At 48.3% G+C, this 14,145-nt stretch overlaps 1 protein-coding gene across 1 annotated transcript in view; it reads left to right on the forward strand.

Moving 5' to 3' along the window:
• Positions 1-6,108: 6,108 nt before the first annotated feature.
• The window catches only part of EFCAB5 (EF-hand calcium binding domain 5), a 51,532-nt gene continuing 43,495 nt past the window's right edge, over positions 6,109-14,145 (forward strand). The window contains exons 1-4 of the mRNA XM_084823168.1: positions 6,109-6,725; positions 8,078-8,234; positions 8,951-9,014; positions 12,796-12,866. Of these exons, the coding sequence (XP_084679294.1) occupies positions 6,166-6,725; positions 8,078-8,234; positions 8,951-9,014; positions 12,796-12,866 (852 nt within the window). The 5' untranslated portion in view covers positions 6,109-6,165. The remainder of the gene's footprint in view (positions 6,726-8,077; positions 8,235-8,950; positions 9,015-12,795; positions 12,867-14,145) is intronic.

The raw sequence follows: 14,145 nt of genomic DNA on the forward strand, positions 1-14,145 counted from the left end.
TCACCCTGCCCAGGTGCTGCTGTTGCTGCTCCTGCAGGGCTTAACCCTTGTGACCTCTGCTGCCCTGCGAGTGACTCTTTTCTCTTCCCAAATGGTGTCCAACCATTGGCCATGCTGGCTGGGGGCGATGGGAGTTTTAGTCCAACACATGTGGAGAGCACCAGATTGGGGAGAGCTAGGACAGAGTGTTGGACTACAACTGGGAGAGACCCGGTTTCAAATCCCTACTCAGCCAGGAAGCTCACAAGTAGCTCAGCCAAGAAGCCAGCCACTGTCCCTCAGCTTAACCTACCTCACAAGGTTGCCATGAGGATAAAAATGGTTCAGATCTCCACACAGCTGTGACACTCACTTCAGCCAGCCACCATTTCTTATCCTAAGCAACCTTACAGGGTTGTTGTGTGGATTAAAACAGGGGAAGAACCATGTTTGCTATCTCAATCTCCTTGGAGGAAAGCTGGAATATAAATGTAATGATAACATTAATAATACTAAATGCAATGGGTGAAACTTCCCTCCTTCCTCCTCCTCCTCTGTATATAGTACTATCCCTGTTCCTGGTGCTTTACAGACTGCAAGGGTCCTTGCCCCAAGGGACTTTCAATCTACAATTCACTCCAGGGGCACCAGGTTGAAGGACGGCTATGCTAGGCACTGCATAAAACACAGACTGGGTCCTTCCCCAGAGGGCTTGCAGTCTCCAGCAAGAAGGGAAGAGGTAGAGCAGCCAGCAATAATGCAGATGGAGTAGGTTGCCTCCTAGCAAGGCTCTTGTGCAACAACAGGATTTGCCACATGCTGCTGCTGTTGTCGTTTTAACCTGGCCCTGCTCCTGGTCTAGACGAGCGTTGTTTTGGGTAAGCTTATTAATGTACCTGCTCAGACCCGGAGGTCATCTTCAGAGGCCGTCCCCTGGGTGCCCTCACCAAAGGAAGCTAGGCGGGTGGCTACAAGAGAGAGAGCCTTCTCAGTGGTGGCCCCCCACTTCCGGAACAAAGTCCCCAGAGAGGTTCGCCTGGGGCCTATGCTGTTATCTTTTCAGCGCCAGGCAAAGACCTTTCTTTTCTCCCAGTCCTTTTAGAGACTTAGTTCTAAGGTTATTACAGCTGTTTTATTGATTCCTGTGCTGTTTATTGTTTTGCCTGATATTGTATTTTATTCTTTTAAATATCTGTGTTGTATTTTATACTTTAACTGTGTTTAAAATGGCATTTTAGTTTTTTAATGGGTTGTCATCCACCCAGAGAACATTAGTTATTGGGAAGACTAGAAATGTACTAAACAAATAAATAAAATTATTAAGGGTGTTTGGGTCCTATGCATGTTTAGACAAAAAAAAAAAGTCCTACAGCTCCCAGCATGCCCCTACCAGCTGTGCTGGGTGGTCAGGTTTCTATCTAAACATGCATAGGATTGCACCCTAAGAATATTAGAAGCTGTCCACCTGACTGAGGCCAAATGTCCATTTAGCCCTGTGTCCCTGTCTCTAACATTGGTCAGCCAGCTACTTCTGGAAAAACCACCAGCGATAATTAAAGGAAAGAGCCCTCTGCCGGAATACCAGATGCCCTCCCCAGCATCTGGTATTCTGAGGTAGGTTGCTTCTAGGCGTGGGGATTCCATTGCCTGCCCAGTCTGCGTTGCTACCTGCTTTGTTCCCTAGCTCTGCACCGCTCGCCCCATTCACATCTTTCAGACTCAGGTATTCTTTGGCCTCCTAGTGGTCGAATGTGGGAGCAACAACATGCATTGCCCAGGGAAATGAGCTGCAAGTGGAAACCTTGACCGTTCGAAAACAAACATACATTTCCAAGGAGATCCTCTCATGGGATCAGAGTCTGAGATGAGAAGCACAGAAACACACTGAAAATGAAACCTCGTCCTTGCCCTGGATATCCGTGAGCACCTCAAAGCACAAGCTCAACAAGAGAAGTCAGGAAATTGTTTCTTTCGTTCTTTTGAAAAATGTAGATGCCACCCTTCTAATGAAAGGGCCCTGAGCCTAACCCGTCATCTGCTCCCCAAGGTCCTTTAAAAGGTAAAAATGTAAACAGAGATGCCAGGAATTGAACCCGGGACCTTCTCCATGCAAAGCAGTAGAAGCTATGGCCCTTTCTCCCAAAAGCTGGCCTTAATTTCTTCATGCTAAGACATGGGAGCAGTAAAAAAAAGGAAAGAACAAAAAGCTGGCAACCCTAGATTCTCTCTAGTCCAATGTCATATTAATTATCCCAACAAAGTTTGAAAGACATTCATTTTCGTCCCTGAGCGCTGTGGCAGTCATGTTAGGTTTACAGGGCATTCTGTCAGCAGTGCATATTTAATGCTCAAATCCAAGCAGTTTTGTTGCGGCCTCAACTCAAGCAAGCCTCCCCTTTCACGTCAAGTTCCTTTCACCATGGAAAGAAGCTGTGGCACAGTCTTTGCTCTCCTGTTCCTGGACCACAAACAAATACACACCATGAGAGCCAAGGCAGTTACAGTATATACAGTACATTTCTTGGCTTCGCATCCAGGGATTCCAATGATATTTGAGAACATTCTGTATTTGTTTTTAAAAAAAATAAAAATATACAGAAAGCCATTAAAATGTCCAGAAGGAACAGCCAAAAGCGGCATGAGAAGTTGCAAGCATGCAGATTTTTTTTGAAATGTGGAGCATGTAGAGGAAAAGTAAACAGAGGAACGGAAAGTAGCACCCACATGTATGTGAATACCACCCATAATCCCTTGCAGTGTCGAGGCACATAGGAGCCATATTCATGTTTGCTGTTTTCCATCTTCCTGGCGGGTGACTTGAGGGCACATCTACACTGGGAATCTAAACCAGTTAGACTGAAATCGGTTCAGTCCTCAGAGTTTCCCTGCAAACGATCCTGGGGGCTTGCTTTGTAATTGGTGCTGATAATTATTAATAGCCCACTTGGCGACCAATGTTTGTTTGTTTGTTTGTTTGTTTGTTTGCTTTAAGCCCTGGTTGAGGCGGGGAGGGATCTTTTTAACTGAGAAGGGCTGAAGAACCAGTAAATTCACTGCTGGAAGGAGAGACCTGAAAGAGTTCTTTAACCTCTTCCTCCTCCCCATTTATTTTTTTATTCTATTTTTATCCTGCTTTTCAGACAAACATTGCCTCCCAAAGTGTCTCATATCAGCCACAAAAATTGAGATGGGCCCTGCCCTCAGGCTCACAGACTAAAAAGGCAGTCATGCGCTGTCAGTTGTGGCTGACGTGGAAAGCAGAGGCAAAGTTGCCCTTTGACTGCAGCTCAAAGGAGCAGCTAAGGTAGATAAGGAGAACTCCGCCAAAGCACGGCTCGCCCCTCCCACTGGAGAGGAAATGGTCTGTTTGTTTGTGTCAGTCATTTCTCTCTTTATCTTCCTATACCGAAGTGTACTCCAAGCAACTGACAATAAAACTATGCAAAACAGAAAAGACAAAGTCCCCATGACAGCGCAAAACAAACGCAAGAGACCTAACAGAACTGCACTAGACCAAAAGGATAATGTTATACAGTGTTTATAAATGAAGCATCTGATGATATGCAAACAATCATGCCAATGTCATAACCATATCAGTCTACAGAACCCCGGTATTTTCCCTTTTCGACTGTACATAGTCTTCATCAGGAACTTCTATAGACAATTCTTAAAGTACATAACAAACTCTAATAACATACCACTGAAGGATTGTTTTACTTCCTGAACAGATAAAACTTTTCAATGGTGTCAATAAGGTAAAATAGCCAATTATGTTTATATTTTGAGTGAGATAAATTCTGGTTTTCGCCAACTCACTCTTCCCAAAATCTGTTAGTACTCCAGAAGCCAGTCGCCAAACAAAAGATAAATGCCACCACAGTGGTAAAAGAAGCAGTTAAAAACCAGGGTTCAAATTATGAGGAGTGTGGAGGGGAGGACTTAATGAAACCCATAAGCCCACCACAAGCTTTTACACTGTTCATATATTAAGAGAGAGGATATTCCACAGCAGTGAATAAGAACATTGTAAGAGCCAGCTAAACCACTACTCGGTTGGAACGGAAGCCTCTTGATTGGGCATCTAAATGCCCCAGGGGAGAGGGCTACCTCAATCTGCCAAGGCAGGGAGATCAGTGCCTCAGTGCCCACTGCACTTTTCCACGTCCTTGCCAACCATACCTCTGACGGTGGCAGGATGCAGAGCCTTCTGGAAGACCTCAGTGGATGGGCCGGGATCATTTCCCAGCATTCCTTGGTTAGAAGCTATGGCAGTTCACTGGGTCTGAAACAAGCTTGAATTGGTGCTTAAAGGAGGTGGGCCCTCAGATAAAAGAGGGTAAAACGAGCTCCCACCTGCCATATCCATTTTTAGTGTGATGACACTGCAATCCTTAAGTGTGTTTATTCAGAAGTACATTCCACTGAGTTAGCTGCTAGAAATCTGCCCTGCTCTTTGGGTCATTGTGAGAGGAGTGAGCACCTCCAAATTAGCCATTTGTCTAAAGGCCGTCTTTTATCAAAGAGCCCCCCAAGGGTGGCATGACCAGCTGGACCCAGGAACGCACCCTCCAAAAATCTCTTTCTCCTTTGAAAGATGAAGAGCCCGCAGAAAGGATTTCCTCTTTTTTCCTGATGTTGACCTGCTGTTAATTTCCCTGTTTACAGCCACAAAAATATCTAGTGCAGCCTCAAGAGTGTCTCTCTGCTCCTGCCCTCCAGGCTGTTTAAGGCAGCGCTGAAATGTAGGATTTTCACTTCTTCCAGGAAGGGTCATGCGCCTGTCACTTGTCTCCTCTTGGAACCTTTCTCTGCCAAACGGTGTAATACTTGGCCATTCTTCCCTCCCCTCTCTCTTTCCCTCTCTCTATCTCCCTCCCTTTTTAATTCTAACAACCCAGTGATGTAATTACAGTGAGGAAAACACTAATGCACTCACACTCCCCAGCTGCCCAAGATGGGAGATGGCCCACCTCAGTCATGAGCGGTGGATGAAACCCAGCAGCCTCCAGGGAATGTTGCTTAGCAACGCCAAACACATACACAGGAGTAAAATTCTGCAACAAGACCTCTGGATTCCCATGTAAGTTTCTGGATGACTAAAATTAGACGGCTCTTTCTTAAATTCCCAGTCATCTTTGGGTCAGCTTGGAGGAGAAATCTCCCTTTCTTGATGCCAGCTCTAAAAGGTAAAAAAAGAAAGAAAATAAATGTGTTGCCTGCATTGCAAAGGAAGTCTTTGAGAAGGAGAATGATGCTGGAGATTGTAGTAAAAAAACAGAAGCAAGAGCACTAGGATACTGTTAGCCACCTCTTTTCACTGGCCTTTTGGTAGGTCAGTGGCACAGCCCCTGCTTTGAATGCAGAAGGTCCAGGTTCAGTCCCTGGCATCTGCACGGAGGACTGGGAAACATCCTCTGACGAGATGGGCAAGTTGTCTGACTTGGCAGAAGGCAGCTCCCTCTGTTCCTTTTGAAATCAGCCCTTTATTTAGAAACATGAGGACTGGAATCTTTATTTTTAGGGCAAGAGCCATAGCTCAGTGGTAGTTACCCTGACTTTTGTCATCCAGTTTGGATGACTTTAGAGGGGGATTAGACAAATTTGCGGAGGAGGATATCCATGGCTACCAGTCCTGATGACTATATGCTACCTCCAGGATCAGAGACAGTATGCTGGGGGACACGACCAGGGGAGTGCTGTTGCACTCATGTTCTCCTTGTGGGCCTTCCACAGGCAGCTGGTTGGCCACTGTGGGAACACAATGCTGGACTAGATGGACCCTTGGTCTGATCCAGCAAGGCTCTTCTTATGTTCTTAATATTTGAATATCATTGTTTGGTTTTGCTGGCTGAGGAATTGTTGTTTCATTTGCTTCTTAGTGTGCAACTAAGGTTTTCATACTGGATTTGTTGTCTCTTTTTGATATTGTGTGCACTGCCCTAGGGTCCTGTGGATGAAGGGCGGTGTATACATTTTAAAAATAAAACAAAAGAATAAATGAATTCAGAGCCACTGTGGAACCTTGTCTCAAGAGTGAAACTGATATGAAAGTGACATCTATTCCCACTAACAGTTCAAAAGTGACCTTGGTGGATCTTGATAATGGAGGGGTGAGAGGGAATCCCAAAAGGTTACATCTGCTGGAATCACATTGCACTTGCCTCTCTTTTATATGCAGAGTGAAACATGGCCGCAGAACCAGAAAAGAATGACAGTGGTCCTGAGAGAAGCACTGTGGCAGTTCTGCCTTCAGAAACGGAAAAGAAAAACCCAGAGATAGTCGTCCGGCCCTTGTCTCCATGGATGGATGCTCGTTGGAAGGCCATTTTCCATGAGAACGTGCAACCGAGGGCGTTGAATCTGCAGGAGCTGAGGGTGGAAAAGCTCCATAAAGTCAAGCTGCAAGAAAAGAAGGTGGAAAAGAAGGAGCCTGCAGACGGCCTATCCCGGGAATGGTTCAATGATGAGTCAATGACCCTGGAAACTCGGGCTTACCTGCTCGATAAACTCCTTCCTACGCTAGTCCCAGGCGTGGAGAAACTGCTACGGGTAGCGGAAAGAAAGACAGCCCTGGAAACCACAGAACTCGAGCCCCGTGTACTGGACCCCATCAATTTCCTGGGGGAGTACCTGATGAGGCACAACCCGTCCTACGAGATCTCAGCAATACCCAATCCCTATGTGCGAGGGATGAAAGCCGTCACAGATGAGCTGAAAACCCAAGTGCCTGAGACGACCATGCACAAGTGAGTGTGTCCAAGCTACAGGGGGCCCTTTCACGGGATGTAGTCTATGTTTGGAACAAGAGAGGCGGAGCTGGAGGGGTGGATGGGAGCAGAGTGTGGCTTGCAACCCTCATCATAACAGCCCACCAGACATCATCTTCTTTAAGAAGGCAACGGGTGAGAGCTTTCATGGGTCAGAGGTGTCCACTGCAGTGTTCATGAGAGGAGACGTGTCCCAGGGGAGTGACTCATGCAGAAATGGCAGAGGGCGGTGGATAGGGGTTTTTTCTTACCTGCTCTGAAAGTAAAACATGAGAGCGCAACTGGGCCTGCTGCAACAAAATGTTGCCATATAACCTCCCCCACATAGGAGAATACTCCTGTTCAGGGTTCCAGCTAGCCAAGCAACCATGCCGTCCTCTACAGGGCTGAGAAGAAGGTAGACTCCAGATGTTTTGGACTTCAACTCCCAGAAGCCCCCTGCCAGCAGAGCCAATGGTCAGGAATGCTGGGAGTTCAAAACATCTAGAGATCTACTTTCTGCCTGCCCCTGCTCTAATTCAGCCTTCCCCAAGCTGGCACCTCCAGATGTGTCGAACTGCAGCTTCCTGAGGATTCACCAGAGCATGCTGATGCCTTGCTCTTGTTTCTCCTGGGTCTCGTTTTTGGTTCCAGTCCTATTGGCATCAGGGGGCCCTGAGTTTTTTTATTAGGAGAAGTGATAAGAAGAGCCATGCTGGATCAGACCAATCGTCCATCGAGCCCATTATCCTGTTTCCCACAATGGTTGGACAATCTTTTGGAGGCTAAGCGCAAAAACAATGTGGTTCATTGCATCACGTATCTGAGTGTGTTTGCAGGGACGCAGCTCCAGGAGTTTTTGATCAGCAGGGATGCTGATGTCTTCTGCCACCCCCCACCCGCTTCAGAATTCTCTGTTCCCTCTGAGCTTAGATGCAATCCTCTCAGTAGCTGGGGGGGGAGTGAATTTTCCCAGCAACCATATATTGTTCCCTGTTGTAATGCAAAGTATTTTGTGATTATTTGTTGTGGAATGGGCAATTTTGAGACCCATTCGCCTTACACAAGACCTGCTCCTGGTGGAGATGAAAACTGCTAGAATGGTTGGTTGACATGGATCAACACAGCTGCTGGCATTTCTCTCCCTGGGGGACGTGGCTATGGGGACTGCCATGGTGAGCGCCTGCACATCAACATTCACCACTACTGCACTGTCCATAAGCACTAAAGGTTTGCCCTGACCTGAGTGAAAGCATCCCCCAATTTTAATTCAGGGCAAGAGTAGGGAGAGAGTGCACCTCAGCTGGAAGAAATTTAGAGGGACACTGATCTGTTATCCCTGTGCCTTACAGGCTAGCCCAGATGAAGACGCTGGTCAAAGAGAAACGGGAGAAACGGGAGGAGATGGAGAAGATCAAGGGAAACGTAAAAGATGTGCGCAAGGAGGCTCTGGCCATGCAGTTCAAAGAATGGACGCTGGATGTTTCCAGGCAGATACCACTTGCACTGGTAACAGAGTGGGGGAAGTCCTTTGCAGAACCTCTTTCAGCCTGAGGGCCGCATTCTCTTTTAGAGAACCTCTCGGGGGCTGTATTCTGGTGGCGGGAGTGGCGAAAGGCAAAAGGGGCCAGGCCAAGAATTTTTAAAAAAACCAACATATTGTAGCATAAAGCTATTGCTACCAGTAGTTAAGCTTTAGGCAAAGCATTTCAACCTTTTAGAATGGAGAAAAAGCCTGCACAAAAGCCGAGAATCCACCAAATGATTGGTGGTTGGGGGAAGGGTGCAGCTGTGTGGGGAACCCCTGAGGGCCAGAATGGAACTCCAGGAAGTTCTGCACCCCTGGTGTAAAGTCCTCTACACTCCTGCCTTCTTGTTGGAAGTAAATGAAAAATAGTGCTGGAGGAGGATTTTGCAGTATTGAGCAGCCTTCCCCAACCTGGTGCCCTCCAGATGTGTTGGGCTGCAACACCCATCGTTCCCAGCTACTTTGGGGAAGGCTGCAGTAAGCCAGTTAAGAAGCATCACAGATTGATCTCAAGAAGCCATCTCCATGCCCTGTGTAGGATCAGTCCTTGGATGTTCTGGCTTAGAACGGTTCTACCTGAAAGTAGTGTGCTTTCCCCAGCCTGACAGATAGCCAGTATCTGCAGCCTTGACGGAGCCTGGATGGGCAAAAGAGGCTTCAGTGGTCCCAGCCTTGAAATGGGTTCTTTCATTTGCAGATCCAAAGCGCCCTGAAGTCATTCCTGGAGGTCGTCACTTCAGCGCCCACTGACTCCAAGACAGGTAATAACACATTCAACTTACCTTGGTTTCATACAGTGGTGTAGTGGAAGCAGGGCTCGCAGGGTCGAAGCCCCAGGACCCTTTGATTAGCAGGGACGATGATGCCCTCAGCCACTCCATTCCCTCTGACTTTAGCTGCAAACCTCACCATAGCTGGAGGTAGGGATGTACGAAAATCACTTAACTTTCCGGGATTATGCTGATGGTGCGGGGGGAAGCGTTCTGTCCCTCCCCCCGGAATACTTGCCGGGGGGGGGTGGCGCTCCGTTCCTCCCCCCCCCGGAATCCTGGCCGTCTGGCTGTGCTCCACAGTGATTCTGCAGAGCCGCCGGCCGGTTCCGCCAGCAGCCAGACATCCGGCTGCTGGCTAGCAGGGACGCAAATGGCGGCAGCTATAGCTGCTGCCATTTCCGTTCTGCAGTCAGCCGTGATAGGCTACGTAAATGTTTATGTAGCCTATCACGGCTGATTAAAACAAAAACAAAAAAACGCGTGTACGCAAATGGCGGCACCCATGGGCACCGCCATTTGCATTCCTTATTTTGGCACGTCTTAGTCTACGTAAACATTTACGTAGACTAAGACAGCGAAAATAAGGGGAACACAAATAGCGTAGCGTCTATAATAGCGTAACTCGTACGCGCGTTTTTTTTTTTTTAATCATCCATGATAGGCTACGTAAACATTTACGTAGCCTATCATGGTGTTTTTTTTTAAATTTAGCCGTGATAGGCTATGTAAATCTTTACGTAGCCTATCACGTTTTTTTGTTTTTGTTTTTTTTTAAACTTGGAAATGGCGGCGGCGGCGGCAGGCGGTTGGAAGACCAGCCGCCGCCGAACCGCCGCCGGAGCCGGAGCCACTGCCGCCAGTAAGATCCACCCCAGGTAAGTCCCTGTCAAGGGCTCCTTGGAGGGCTCTCTCAGTCTAATCCAGTAGCCAAGTCCAGACGCAGACAAAGGGATTATTTTCAAAGCTTTATTCTTCTTTTACAACTTAACAACTCTACAGGTAGCAACTAGATCTGAGCAGCGGCATCCCTATGCCCTAAGTTGAACAGCTGGTCCCCATTTGAAAGGCAATTACTGGCAGACCCCTGAATATAAGGACTAGGGAGAATCCCTCCCCTTTTCCCTTGGATCCTCTGGGCGCAACCGTTCTTTGAGCACGAACCCTTTGGCGCCGCTCTCTGCGTCTGCGCCGCGCATCCACCCAGTCTGCTATCTGTGCTGAGACACTCCCTGGACTGCTTTCTAAACTAGGAATGTAGGTGGGAGGAATCTCTGTCAGCTGTTGGTCCTGGGAAAAAGGAGCGTGCTCCTCTCCCGAAGGAGCAACTGCTCTTCCTCAACAGCAGAACTACTCTGGGAATCTATGGGCTCAGTGTCCACCCTGACAGTCCCATCCCGGGGGCGGGCCGTTCCGCCACCGATTTCAGGGGGCCAAATGCGCTGGCATTTGGCCTCCCCGAGATCCGTGGCGGACATTCGTACATCCCTAGCTGGAGGTGTGGGGGGAGGGGGGATTTCCCCCACAACAATATATTGTGAGCAATCCCTTTTGTAATGCAAAATGTGTTGGGGTGGCTTGGTCTTGAAAGGCTAGTTAAGATCTGTGAGCTTTTTAAAAAGCCCTAAAGCAGACATATATGCTGTACCAGCCTTCCTTAACCTGGTTCTCCCCAGATGTGTGAGACTACAACTCCCATAATCCCTGATTATGAGTTATAGTCCCGACATATCTGGATAGGACCAGGCACATAAGTCACATGTTTTCAAAAGAGGGTAAAAGCATGAAACAAACAGAAAAATGGATTTGGATGTCATGTCGCCCGGTCATCTGTCACAGTCATCTGTCACCTGCCCTTCACTGAGGCACTTTGTTCTTCAGCTGACTATGGATGCGCTTTGCTTCCTGGGGCTTTCCATTTAGCAGAGCCCAATACACTAAACAAGCATTAAGCTGTGCTTTATAGTTTCATAAAGAGAATTTACTGCCTGTGAACGGCTTCAGGAACAAAGGGTAAATGAAGTCCACTGGGTGTTCTCTCATTTGCCTTCACTGACCCTGCGGTAGATGCGAGAATAACCAAATGGCAAGTCCATGCATTGGCAATGGAACCTTTCTTCCCTCAAGACATCTGATGGAAAGTGCTGCGGATCTCTTCGCTGGACTTCTCCATGCCTGACCTAAAAGGCAGTTTGTGGATCTGACAAGGCAAGCCTATGCACATTTACTTGGAAGAAAGATCCACCAATGAGGCTTACTCCCAGGTCAGCGTGCGTAGGATTACAGCCTGAACATCTTTTGGAAATGTTTGTTTTCCAAATACAGGTGCTGCAGAAGACCTAATCTGATATTGAGAGTGGCTCTCAACTCAAAAGAAAAGAGTCAAGGGATAGCCCTCCTTATTTCTTTAAAGGCTTTTTCTCCCATTCCTCAGCCAAAAAGCCTCCTGGAGTAACTGATGTGCAATCAGTAAAACAAGCCTGCCCATGCTGGCTTACAATCTAAAAAGACACAATGGGCAAGGAAAAAGGGGTGGGGAGGGACAAGATTAAAAATGAAGTAGCCTTTTGGCAGGGCTGGTGGAATGGCCCTGCTTCCCCTCTCTCTCCTTCTTGGTTTTCCCAAGGCTGCGCCCACCTGTAGATCAGGTCACACATTAGACAGCCCCAGTGGCCCTCCTGAAAGAGAATGGTGATCCGCCAGGGGGGCAGGGCTGCACAAAGGCTTCCCAACCGCCTGCTTTGTTATATAGTCAAGAAATGCTGGCATAATCCGGGAGTGGCACTTGGCATCGTTTGGCAAAGCCAGTAGGCCGGCAGGAGCCCAGTCTTTCTGGCAGGTACGCCATGAGCAAGTGAAGACCAGAGTGTAAAATGGTGCCACTCCAACTGGCCTGTGTGGTGTAGTGGGGATAGGGAACAGGTAGCCCTCCAGATGTTGTTGGACTACAACTCCTATCATCCCTCACCATTGGCTATGCTGGCTAGAGCTGATGGGTATTGCAGTCCAACAGCATCTGGAAGACCACATGTTCACCATCACTGTAGTAAACAGTATATAAGTATTATATATAAATAAACAGCAGAGTGTTGGATCTGAGCTGGGGAGGCCCTCATCCAAAGCCCCACTGTGGCTCAGCCACAACCTCACTGCCTAGCCTGCCTTGCAAGATTGTCATAATCATGGTGTAGTGGTGAGAGTGACGGACTGGGAGCCGGAAGATCCGGGTTCTAGTCCCTACTCAGCCATGGAAGCTCGCTGGGTGACTTTGGGCCAGTCACATACTCTCAGCCCAACCCACCTCACAGGGTTGTTGTTGTGAGGATAAAATGGAGAGGAGGAGGATTATGTACGCCACCTTGAGTTCCTTGGAGGAAAAAAGGCGGGATATAAATGTAATTAATAAATAAATAAATAAATAAATAAAGAAAGAAAGAAAGAAAGAAAGAAAGAAAAAGACGTGCCACCAGGGCGCTTGCCTTGCTCATTTCTTACGGCAGGGTCAGCGGAAGGTAGCTCTCCGGGTGTTTTGGACTTCAACTCCCAGAAGCCCCTGCCAGCACGGCCAGTCGTCAGGAATGCTGGGAGTTGAAGTCCAAAACATCTGGAAATTCACCTTCTGCCCACTTCTGTCTGAAGGACACCAGAGGCCTCTCCTCCTTTGCCTCTGGCCACCCTCTTCACCGCGTGCTTAGAGCTAGCTCAAAGCCGCTGCCCAATTCTCCTTCAAGGCTTCTTGGCTCTGGCTTTCCAATCACTTTCCCCTCTATAGGAATCTACGCCCGTCCTCTGGAAGCTGTCGGAACACTGTTGGTGAAGGTGAACAAAGAGGAGTTTGCGGAGGTGAGGAGAGGCATCCCTTTCCCAGAGCGAGGATTCAGTTCTCTTGCCTCCCACTCCTTGGTGTCATTTCCTTTCCGTGGATAATCAGGAGGAGATACGAACGGGGTCAGGGAGACCTTCTTCTCAACCAGCGAAGGTCTGGTCCTGCATACACCTCCTTCGGTTCCATGGGAGAAAAGAGGGATGTCAATGCAACAAATAAAAAATAGAATACTTTGCAGGGGAGAACAGCAGGATGGGAAAAAGATTAAGGACCCGCCTCTAGTCCACCAATTCTCCCCTGCAAAGGACACCCACTTTACTATTATGAGGTAAACAACCAGGGAAGGGGTGGGGGGCTATTTCCCTCTTGACATCTAGCTGTGCTGGAAGGCGGCTTCCTTTGCTCTCTCCTCCTGAGTGTGGAGTCTGGAGATTTCAGCCTCTTTGCTCATTTATATCAGCCTTCTCCCAATCTGGTGCGGTCCAGGTGTGTTGGACTGCAGCTCCCATCATTCCCACAGCCAGCAGTCAGGAAAGCTGGGAGTTGTCCAGAACACCTGGAAAGCACCAGATTGGGGAAGGCTGGTTTATATTGTCACATGCCCACCTTAAGCCCACTGTGCAGCCCCCAGGAATGAACCAAAACGACTCCCTAGTATTGGGGCCTCATTTCTGGGCTACGGATCTGGGAGAGGGGCATTTCTGTGATTTTCAAGTGGGTACACACTGAAATTTGCCCCTGATTTTTAATGGTCCCTTTTGGGGGTGGCTGGGACACCATCTTCCTTTAAAAAAAAAACTTTAAAAAACATCAGCAACACAGTTCTGCTTTTTGTGGGCTGCCTCTATTTCCTTCACCTCCAAATGACCTGGACACTGCCAGGGTCTAAAATACAGACAATCCACACACACAGAGATGCTCTCCATCCCCAGCCCAGCCACACACAAATCTCAGCATGTACAGATGAGGAGGTATAAATCTACCCTTCCTGCCCATGGAGCAGGGCCGGCATCAAGGGTCGGCATGGTCGGGCACCTGCCGAGGGCCCACGCCCCAGCAGGGGCCCACTGACAAGAGCGCCCTGGAACTGCTCCTCTTCCCCACTGCAACCTGCTTGTTCACCTGCCTCTCACTCTGGCCCAGACAACAGTGGTGGTGAGAAGGAGCAGATGCCACAGCCAGCTTGCTCACTGGCTCTCTGCCTGTCAAGCAAGCAAGCGAGAGCAACGAGGAGAGGATGAGGAGCAACAGCAGCTCATGTGACAATGCTGGTGAGAAGGTTGACTAACTGAGGGG

The sequence above is a fragment of the Heloderma suspectum genome, chromosome 16 (genome assembly GCF_057233095.1).
Source record: "Heloderma suspectum isolate Gila_16-S chromosome 16, 16-S_ref, whole genome shotgun sequence".
In the NCBI taxonomy this organism is placed as follows: Eukaryota; Metazoa; Chordata; class Lepidosauria; order Squamata; family Helodermatidae; genus Heloderma; species Heloderma suspectum.